Here is an 11,535-nt window from a genome sequence, read left to right on the forward strand (position 1 = left end):
TGCACCCCCATGTGAATTAACAATCGTAGCGCATACATCAGAGTGTACTAAGTCAAGAGCATTGGACTTATTAACGACACGAAAGTAATAAGAAGACTTCATAAGTTTTTCATATATGCAATCATTACAAAAGTCGAGACCAAAGCCTTTTACATCAAATCTCCCTAAAGAGGAGAGAACCAGAAGGCCTTTCTGGCTCATATGGCCAAGTCTTTTATGCCAAAGTTCCATCCGTGAATGAACTTCAGCCACAGCCAAAAACTTGCCAGGTAATGCTTTACAATGCAAATAATACCAAGTCCCCTTTTTACTGCCTTTAACAATCAGCATAGTGCCCTTGTGGACCTTCCAAGATCCACCACCAAATGTAGTAAAATATCCTCTTACATCAAGCTACCCAACTAACAATAAACTTTTCTTTTTGCCAAGTACATACTGACATCTTGCAAGATCAGCTCTTGGCCGTTTTCAAGTCCCAAGTGAATGGTACCTACACCCTCTATTTCACATGCATAATTGTTGTCCAAGTAAACCTTGCCTAGGCAACCTGCAATGTATTCAGAAAATGACTCCAAAGAGGGAGTAACATGAAAAGATGCACTGTTATCCACTATCCATGATTGGGACAGCCTATCATGAGCTGAAAGAAAGGCATCAATCCAATCACCTTCTTTTTGGTGATGTGCACATCGCTTGCTACTGCCATAAGATCTACATCATTACATGAGGTCACAACAAGTATCTCTCCATTGTTAGAGAGCTCTTCAATGACCAAACCAAATGCAACATTTGCCTTTGCGACTTCTTGTGAGGGAGAGTTTTTATCATCTTTCTTGTCATCCTTCTTTTTCTTTTCTTGTTATTTCTTTCTTTCTTGCTTGCTCTTTCTTGTAGTACCGACAATTGGGCTTTTTATGCCCTTTACACCCACATTGATAGCAAGTAGCATCCTGTTGTTTGCCCTTGCTTTTACTCTTGATTTTGCCTTTATTTCTAACATTACCCCTCTTTTCTGACCTGCCTCTAAGATGATAGGCTAAACTGCTGCTTTCTCCATTGTATTTTCTTCTAATCTCCTCATTGAGAATAAAGCCCCTAACACCATTAAAGGTTAAAGCAGGGTTGTTGCTTAGTGAAACAACCAAAGACTCGCACCTATCAGGCAAAGTCATCAACAAGAAAATTGCCTTCAATTTATCATTAAAGGCTGCAAACCAGAGTCCTGCAAAACTGACTCAAAATCCTTGTGAAAGCACCCAAATGCTCTGATGCTGGCTTAGACTCATCCAACTCCATGTTTACAAGCTTGCGCATGAGATGCACTTGATTTACTAGAGTTGTATTTTCATAAGTGTCCATCAACTTTTTTCCATATGACATAAGTCGTATCAAGACGCTTAATGCCTATTAGTACATGATCAAATACAACCATTTTAATATATGCAATGGCCTTCTTGTTGAGTCCAGCCCAATCCTCATCTATCATAGCTGCAAGCTTGATTTCCAAGAGAGTATCATCACAATCCTTGAGAAACAAAATGCCTTGCATCCTGTCCTTCTACAAGTCAAAGCCAATGCCATCAAACCTCCTGATTTCAAAAAGAGATTTAGTGTCAGTGTTGCTAGAAGCATTAGTGGCCATTATTCAGCAAAGTGCCAAGTACCAATGCTGTATTTTATGATAGTAAATATTAGGCTGAATATTCCGCTAATTTCAGCCCAAAATTTTAAGAGGTAAGGGCAAGATTTAATCCAAGTTCATGTACAACAATAGAAGGAATGACTTTCAACAATATAACTAAGATTTCAGCATATAATCCATGCATACACCACTACAAAGTGACTCCCACTTCAACAATATCACCAAAAATACATTTGCAACAATCCCAGATCTGGAAATGATCACTAAGACTGCTGCACCATGAATATTCAGCAATATATCAACTCAATGGGAGCTACCAAACATGTGTATTGCATAATGTGCCCAAAAGCACTTCTGATATACAGAAACACCAGAATTCTTTACAAATTCTTCAAAATCTCATAAGTGGGAGATAATAAGCTCAGATTTCACTGCTTACAGCACCAAGATTGCTTTAGCAATATGCCCAATGTGCATTTTACACATCAATTTCACCAAAATTCACAAATTTCAGCAAAAGCCCCAAAATTTCACTAATCAATCTGCCCCAATTGCACTAAAATGTGTTCTCAAGAGGCATAAAACAAGTAAATTTTGCAAAATTCTTCAAAATTTTGCAAAAGCCCCAAATTTCTGGAGTCCAAAAGTGCACCAATGTCAATAAATTCGGCTCAGTTGAGCAAAATTTCACTAATACATAAAAAGCCCCAAAATTTTCAAGGCTAATATACACAATTTCTACAATTTCCGAGTCCAATGTTAATATTATGCATGACAACATCAAATCTAGGAAAACCCCCAAATTTTCGGGCATAAATATGCACAAATCTAGGAGTTGTGCTTATGCATGTGAATCCCCCATAATGAGAAGGGCAATAGTCTTCAAGAAATTTATCTTTTTTATTTACGAAAAAGAAGCTGACGAAGCATGGTGCCCGTTGACCTACGTCACGCCTGCTGCCCTGTCACGCCACCTCAGATCTGCGCCATCAGCTACAGACCTGCTGCATCAAGCCCGAGTTGTCATCTAACCTATTGCACAACAGCCCCGACCTGTCACCTCCCATCGCAGCTACCTAACCTATCACTTGCTGCAGTCGCGACTAGTATCCATGCATGCCTGTTGAGTCACGACAACTGCTAGCCCGAGTTGTCATCTGACCTATTGCACAACAGCCCCGACCTGTCACCTCCCATCGCAGCTACCTAACCTATCACTTGCTGCAGTCGCAACTAGTATCCATGCATGCCTGTTGAGTCACGACAACTGCTACTACTGAGAGAGAATCCCAAGATGAGTGTACCAGTTGAGTGACGATACACAAAGAATAAAATGTATTTATATGTTAGGGTACAAATAAGGATGTGTTCACACCCGTAAGTTTGTACACACGGAGATTAAAGGGACTTTACACCCAACAACAATCAAGGAAGTTTCGTAACTCCAAGATATTGCTTGTTACATTCCACTTGAACCCAAATTGGTTCTCCATAAGGGTCATAGGCTACAAGCCCTTCAATCTTGCAAAATTGTTATGACAAGACAATCGAGCTAGTTTCAAGGGATTTTTGGTAGCTACAGATGTGGAAACTAGTCAAGGACTTTGTGCATTCTTCTGACACATGCAATCAAGCTAAAGTCCCTCATTATCCACTTCATGGTCTTCTTCAAACATTACCTATTCCAAGTAAACCATGGTCATCCTTATCCATGCACTTCATTATAAAACTATCATTTTCCAAATAGTATGGTTCTATCTTGGTGATCATTGTTCAATTCACAAAAATGGTACACTTTTATCCCAACAACCAAGAGTATCAATGGAGAAGAAACAGCAAAGCTCTTCCTTGAACAGGTATATCAACACCACAAGTTACTTGATGATATTGTTTGTGATCGCGACCTCCAATCTATGTCTGGGTTTTGGAGAATACTATTGAAACTTATGGAAGCACAAGTGAATCTTTCTTCAACCAATCACCCACAGAGTGATAGATAAAGAGAAAGAGTAAATCAAGTCTTGGAGCAATACCTTAGATGCACAATCAACTATCATCAAGACAATTGGATGGATCTATTATCCGTTGCTAAGTTTGCATACAATAATTTCTCCCACGCCTTCACTTAATTCACACCATTCTTTGCTAATTATCATCAACACCCAAGGATAGACCTCATATAAGATCACAAGAGAAGAATCCAACTTCTACAAACTTAGCTTAACACCTATTTAATATTCATAAAGAGTTGCAAGCACGGATCAAACAAGCGCAAGAGAAATATAAGAGAAATGCAAATAAGCTTCGCATGCAACATCCATCATACAAGATTGGAGATCAAGTTTGACTTCTTCGATGTGATCTACGTTCTTCTTGCCTCTCCCATAAACTGGATTATTAACAAATTGGGCCCTTCAAGATTCTTGGCCAAGTAAATCCAATCACCTATCATCTCCAACTTCCCCAGTCCATGAAAATCCATCTTGTATTCCATGTTTCAATCTTAGAGCCATGTCATACATACAATATCCTTGGAAGAATACCAAAGCCATCGCCTCCAATCATAATTGAAGATCTTCAAGACTATGAAGTAGACAAAATCCTAGATTCGAGAATTTCAAGAGGCAAATTACAGTATCTTGTCCATTAGAAGGGCTATGATGCAAGTGAACAAACGTGGGAACCAGCTTGACATCTTCAAAGAGCTCTTGTTAAGGTTCGTGAATTTCATATTCAACACCCAATAAAGCCAAGGCCTATTCAAAAGCACAACACCGCCCCTGATGGAATTTGGTGCTAGAAGAGGAATTAATGTAACAAACGCTTAAGCAAGGACAACCCTTGGTTCGTATGCAAGTTGGAACAACCCCTGGTTTCATAGATTTCTAGAAGATTCTAGAACATTCTAGAACATTCTAGAAGATACAACATCATTGCTTATGTCATCGTTAATGTCAACATGCCATGTGTCAATATGCATGTCGTGCTATATGGCATTCTCTTATAACAACATGTGTTCCCCTTAACCTCCCTAGGCTATACAATAAATAGGAACCATAGACTACAAGCCCTTCAGTCTTGCCAACACCACTTATGAGTCTTCCAGTTCTTGCCTTGTTTTAGTCTTGTCTTGTAATCAAGCCACACTCTTGATGAGCACTCTTGTAATCAAGTTCTCTTGTAATGGAGTTATCTCACAATCAAGTTCTAGTTTAATTTCTCTTCAAGTTCTTCTCTTGTAAGTTGTGAGAGCAATCTCCTCACCCTCAAAGAACAATTGCCGTACCCATAACACTATTGGGTGCATCATTGTGTGATCACCACCACTCTTGAACTCTAGGATTGTGTGCCAATGCACATTGGGTTGGTATGGGCTGGTGGTATAGGGTGCTAGCTCTTGGGACATGGTTGTGGCCTTGTACGCTTCTAGCTCTTTGACTCAAGCGTGACCCACTGGGCTATATAATTGGAAAGCGAGTCTGATGTCCATTCCCTTTATGTTCTTTGTCTCTCATTGACACATCTATGTGATTCATAGGTAATTCGTATAATAAATGAAGTTTTATACGTGCTTGATCTTTATGCTCGTTGGAAAATACATTAATGCCTCCCATATAATTTGCTTAAGCCTTACATGGAACCAAAATTAAAACAATCTATTAAAGATTCATCCAAAGGAAAAGAAACATAACTCTATGAGCTAAAATGAATCTTATTTCACAAGGATCCAACCACAAGAGGTGGTCCTGTGATATGAAAATTTCTCCTACAATTCAAAGATTTTCCATTTACATTTCTTACGTGATCGAACTTCCTACTCATTAGAAGATACATTAAAGTCTTCCATGTGAGCTTGCCTAAGGCATACTTGAAACCAAAATGAAAACCAAAAGAGCACGTTATCAAAGTTCCACCAAAAGTAGAAGAAACATTGCAACTCTTTGAACTAGAACATATTTTGTGTTGCAAGAATCAAACCACAAGAAATGGTCTTGTAAGACAAAAAGTTATAATACAATTCAAAGATTTGCCTATAATTGATGTCAAGAGGATGGATGAAAATCCATTAGGAGACAAGGCTAGCTAGTAAATGATTCGTTATATTAGACTCAATTGCTTTGGTTTGTTTTAAAAAATTATTAAGAATTTTGTTGAACATTCAGTGTGATCTCAAAATTGAGAGACCAACATTTTCGTTTTTCAATGAGGGGGTTGGCCCTTCCCAGTTGACACTTTGTTCTTGTCTCTATCATCAAACAACTTTCTCATCTATTCTCCATTTCAATTTATTTGTGGTTGACACAGTGAAATTATAGGGGTTCCAAAAGAAAACATTGACTAACAAACATAAACATAATTAAATGTTTTTCTATGTAATCACTTGACTTCACATTTAATTCTGTGTTGTTGAAATAGCTTCATTCTTGCTTCTTGGTAGCCTTATTTTCCACATACAATATAATTGGAATTTGGCATACATTACGAAAAACATATTGGATAAATAATAGATTGGGTGGGGAATTGGGACATTTTGGACTCACACTTCATATGTTACCTAGGGCCTTGATTTTGAGATACATTTTCTTACAATAGTTTGATCCACTACTTTTTGTTCATGGACATTAGATGCTACTCGAACTCAATGAGCAATTAGGTATTCTCCTTAGACATGTAAATATCTAGAAAGGACAACACATCAAATTATCTCTAAGATAGTCAAATTTTCAAAGGCTAGGGAGAATTTAAACTCCAAGTTTTTGGATTGTCAAGTAGGAATTTACCTCAATCAACGCGGGAGCTTCTTGTGGCCATTTCAAGTGATATCATCACTTTTTCGAGTTTTCCCCTTAAGTTGTTGGGGGGACCAACAATCTATCTCACTCTTGATTTCATATCTTTTCTTTCTAGGATAGAAAGGATATGTGTATGACTATTGCATTGATTGGAGGTTGAAATGATTCTATGAGAAATAGCCAACCAATCGGATTAAGGCCCTTGAAACAATAACATTACTTCCATCTACAAGTAGGAATTTACCTCAACAAACCTAGATAGATATAGTGGTCAACACTGCTGACTGGTCAAACCTCTCTGCTCTGGAAGACCTTTCGTGAGAAGGTCTGTAGAGTTATCATCAATGTGCACCTTGACCAGCTCAATACTCTTACTGTCAAGTACCTCTCTGATGAAATGATACTTCACATGTATGTGTTTTGTCTTTGCATGAAAGACAAGGTTTCGTGCTAACATGATAGCACTCTTCTGACTATCACAATGGAGGATAGAAACCTCGGTAATCCCAAGCTCAGCAACCAAATGTGACAGCCATAAGGCCTCTTTGAATGCCTCAGTGGGGCAACCACATACTTTGCCTTTGTACTAGACATTGCAAAAGGCAAGGTAGACACTGCATATGAAAGACACAACTATTCAAATTAATATAGGTTGCCCTCTAGGACTCTAACCAAGAGGTTGCCTTTGCATGCAAATGTATGAGGCTTCAACAATCAAGGCAAAAGGATCAAATGCACAGAGCTCGAGTAGAGCCGTAGTATGTATTTGGATGATGAAGCAAAAAGTTTCATTTCCTAGTACGTTACTATCATGGAGCTGTGAAAATATGTTGGAAGAGTGGATGTATAATACACCTCCAAATTTGAGCCTCACTTTAGAGGACTTGATAGCACAATAAAGATTTCTTTCTGCCTTAAACCTCACAGTACAATATAATCCCACCTGTGCAGCACATAATCATTGATTCTCATTTCAATAGGATTCTTTTGGCTGCTTGATCTTCTGCTTTCTCCCGATCTTCGTATTTGAGGATCCATTGTGAAGTTTAACTTTAAAAATAATAGAGATTTCTATAAAGAACAACTAACCGTCCCTCTGATTATGTAGAGCGAAGACACACGGTGAAAGTGCCAATGAAAACCAAAATGCTACAACCTTAAACAAATCATCATGTACAAAATAACTATGCTAGTCAAATCTACAAGAGCTAGATCAACCACTGAATAAAGAGAGGGACAATTTGTTAGGCCCGTCTCAGAATTGACGACCTCATCAATAGTTATCTGTTTTGATTCATACCAAACACATTTCCGAATCAGAGAAGCTCAGAGTGAGACAGATGGGAAGCAGGCCTTACCTAGGGTTCTGGTAAGGCCCGACCTTGTTGGCGTAAAGGGGAACAGCGTCGCCTTTGGAAAATTGATGACTATCACGTGCGAGAGCACATGGCAGGAAGGCGAACAGCAAGGCGAGGAGGCCGACCTGAATGGCGGCCATGGCGACGACGGAACGCAGAGACACCCTTAGGATTTGAGATCCGAGCTGAGAAATGGCCCACGCCGAAGATCTACCGCGCAACGCTCTTCATCGCATACGAATGTACTTCTTTTATTAATCGCACGACTGGACATGTTACTGATACAAAAACGTTTTACCAAACACAATTGGTTTTCCTCTTCGACATGCTTTGAGATCTCTAGAGTCAAAGGTATGAGGGAGTAACAAGTTATCATCTTGGAAACGTCAGGGTGTTCCTCTCTCTACTCGGGCCTTGCGCCAATATAATACAACTACTCTCTTTCATTCTTAAAGCTCTCTTGTTTTTTATTCTCTTTTCTAGCAAAGTGCCTTCTTGCAAGCAAAGGTGGTGGTTTGTAACTGCGGGGGATCACAGTGTCAACCATAGGTGACGAACGCAAAGTTAGGAAAAGTACTCTACGCACCCCTATGGGTGGACACAACAAGAACAAAGGTGAAATTCGAGATGACCGAGATGAGATCTCGATGGCCCTTGGAATCGGGGCAAGTAGACCTCAACTGGAGATTGGAGAAGGGTATGTAATCGAACATGAAAATGAGTTAGATGCAGCATTGCATGATGAAGAGGTACCTCAGCGCAAGCCCGATCCGATGGATGCCATGCGGGAGATGATGAAGGACTTGCTGGCTACTATGTTACCCAAAGCTTTAGGAAAGGCTCCAACAATGCTGGGAATCATCACAGAAGACACTAAAAGAAAGAAAAGAAGGATCGGAATGACTTCTCATCGGATGAGATGGAAAAATATAAACCTCAAGCACCAGAAAAGTATAAAGGAGAAAGGGACTCTTTGAGTTTAAATAGATGGATTTGTGAAGTGGATGGTTACATGAGACTACTCAAACGGAAATGATTGGTAGCGGCCCAGCTGTTGAAGGGTGACGCTTCAAAGTGACTGATGTATGAAGAAGAACAATATAGCAGAAAACTCTCATGGGAGAAAACTCTCATGGGAAGAGTTACAGAGAAACATGAAAGATTACTTTGTGCCAAAGAATGAGCCATTCAAAATCAGAGATGAATGGAGAAATCTAAGGCAAAATGCTGGAAGAATGAGAGACTATGTGCAAAAGTATAGATCTCTAATGCTACAGCTCCCAGACATGGACGTGACTACCAAGCTACATGGTTTTCTATATGGGATGCAACCCTGGTCTCGAAGGGAAATAGAAAAACAAGAGCCAGGAAGTGTAATGGAAGCTATGACCATGGCTCAAAGGCTAATAGACTTTGAAGGCAGACAAGGAGGGGCCGGTCATGGTACCTCTCAAGGGGGCAACACCGCTCCTTCAAACTCAACATGGGAAAACATATAGAGTCAAGGATCTTTCCAAAGTAATGCACCTGGAAATAGTGGATGGAATAACAGACAACCCCTCAGACTAGAGTACAACGAGGGAACTCGGTCCGAGTCAACCCTAGCAAACAGTTCTGCTAGCTCCAGAACTACCAACTCGGGAGCGGCCAAGGGAACTACACAAACAAAGGTGGCTATGGAGGGGGAAACAGATTTGGACAAGGTAGAGGAGGCCCATTGTCTTGCAATACATGTGGGGGATCTCGCTTCGCACGGGATTGTCCAAGAGGGGACAACAGCCTCAACAAGTGGGTCAATATTTGCTTATGCACGAGCAGACACAGAGGAGCCTAAGTCAACATTACAGATTACGGAGATAGAAGATGAAGGCAAGGAGTGGGAAGCAAAGGCCAAGGTGGATGTTGTAGGGGCAAAACCCTCACCTACCATGCCAACTTTCATTCCAAGCATCAGCAACATGTTTGTTCAAGCTAAGGTGGGAAAACAAGCAATTATGGTATACGCATGTGCAACACACAAATTTTTATCACCTAAAGTAGCTGCTCGACTATGTGTGAGGCCTACGAGGGAAGAAGGACTGCAGGTGTCATTTGTCTAGGGGAAATACAGATATTGTGAATTGGCAAAAGATGTACCAATTCAAATTGGGCAATGGCAAGCAAGCTTGAATTTCATAGTGGTCCTAATGGATGATTTCAAAGTCATAATGGGCATGGATTGGATAGTTAACCATGCTGTTCAAATAATGGGTATGAGAAAGAATAAGATATACTTACAAACCCCACAAGCAGTAGTGTGGGTACTGTATTTTTGCAAAAAATGTAAGGGCCACAACACATCACCAACAGGCAATGCAGTGGATGCTAAGTTAGTAGTCACGAAGGTGAGTGACATAAGGAGCCCTCTTAAGGATAGTGCCACACAAGTATGGATGCCAAAGGGGTCAGCAAATCAGCAACATGAGAAACAAGCTAAGGGTATATAAGAGATAGAGCCGGAGCTGAAGCAATGGAGACAACTCAAGGGAAACAAGAGGAACAAGCAGAGGCCCAATGTCCCATAGAGATCACCACCAAACAATTAGAGAAAGAGTTGAAACATGGGGGCCAATTATGGCTCTATATGATGCGCCTTATTGAAGAAGAGCCAGTAACTCAACACAGCATCTGGACCATAGAAGATGAGAAGGTACGGGAGGTCCTAAACAAGTTCCAAGATGTCATGCTAGACCGGTTGCCTCCCCGTAGGAGTATAGATCATAGGATTGATCTCTTGCCAAGAGTTCTCAGCCACCAGCAAGTGGGCTAGCCTACAAAATGATGAGTACGAAACTAGTGGAGCTCAAAAGATAGCTAGGAGAAATGGAAGTCGCCGTGCACATTTGGCCTATTAGATCTCACCCTATGGTGCTCCAATGCTTTTTGTCAAGAAGAAGGATCGGTCTCTCCAACTATGTACGAACTATAGGGCTCTCAATAAATCAACAATAAGGAATAGGTACCATCTGCCAATAGTGGATGAATTATTGGATCAGCTACAAGGGGCATGCTATTTCAGTAGAATCGACTTGAGGTCAAGGTATCACCAAATCAAGATAGCAAAAGGTAATGAAGAGAAGACGGCATTCTAAAGCTAATATGGAAGCTATGAATGGTTGGTCATGCCAGAAGAGCTCACTAATGTACCAACTACCTTTTGTGAGCTCATGGATAAACTGTTCATTGATTGTTTGGATGACTTGTAATCATATACATTGCTGATATTTTGATTTATAGCAAAACTTTGGAAGAGCACTTGGAACACCTGGAGAAGGTATTCCCCCAACTTCGGGCCAATCAGTTATATATCAAGCCTGAAAAGTGTGAGTTTGCAGTACATGAGATAGAATTTCTAGGGCACTTGGTCAAAGAAAATGGCATTGCCATCGACCCCAAGAGAGTGCAAGCAATGAAAAATTGGGAGGCTCCCCGCAAGGTTGGTCAAGTTAGAGAGTTTCTGGCTTTACAGTCTTTTGTCACAGATTTATTCAAGGGTATAGCAAAATCACTGCCCCAAGAGAGTGCGAGCAATGAAGAATTGGGAGGCTCCCCGCAAGGTTGGTCAAGTTAAAGAGTTTCTAGGCTCTACAGTCTTTTGTCACGGATTTATTCAAGGGTATAGCAAAATCACAGCCCCATTAACAGATTTGACAACAAATTCAGCTACTTTCCAATGGACAAAGCAGGAACAACAAGCCTTTGA

At 40.3% G+C, this 11,535-nt stretch overlaps 1 protein-coding gene across 1 annotated transcript in view; it reads right to left on the reverse strand.

Moving 5' to 3' along the window:
• Positions 1 to 8,135, reverse strand: part of LOC148022298 (transmembrane 9 superfamily member 2-like) — a 67,180-nt gene extending 59,045 nt beyond the window's left edge. Inside the window, exon 1 of the mRNA XM_087697927.1 lies at positions 7,794 to 8,135. Within this exon, the coding sequence (XP_087554053.1) occupies positions 7,794 to 7,933 (140 nt within the window). The 5' untranslated portion in view covers positions 7,934 to 8,135. The remainder of the gene's footprint in view (positions 1 to 7,793) is intronic.
• Positions 8,136 to 11,535: the final 3,400 nt, after the last annotated feature.

The sequence above is a fragment of the Lygodium microphyllum genome, chromosome 17 (assembly GCF_053477565.2).
Source record: "Lygodium microphyllum isolate KBCC chromosome 17, Lygodium_microphyllum_v1.1.10, whole genome shotgun sequence".
Classification (NCBI taxonomy): Eukaryota; Viridiplantae; Streptophyta; class Polypodiopsida; order Schizaeales; family Lygodiaceae; genus Lygodium; species Lygodium microphyllum.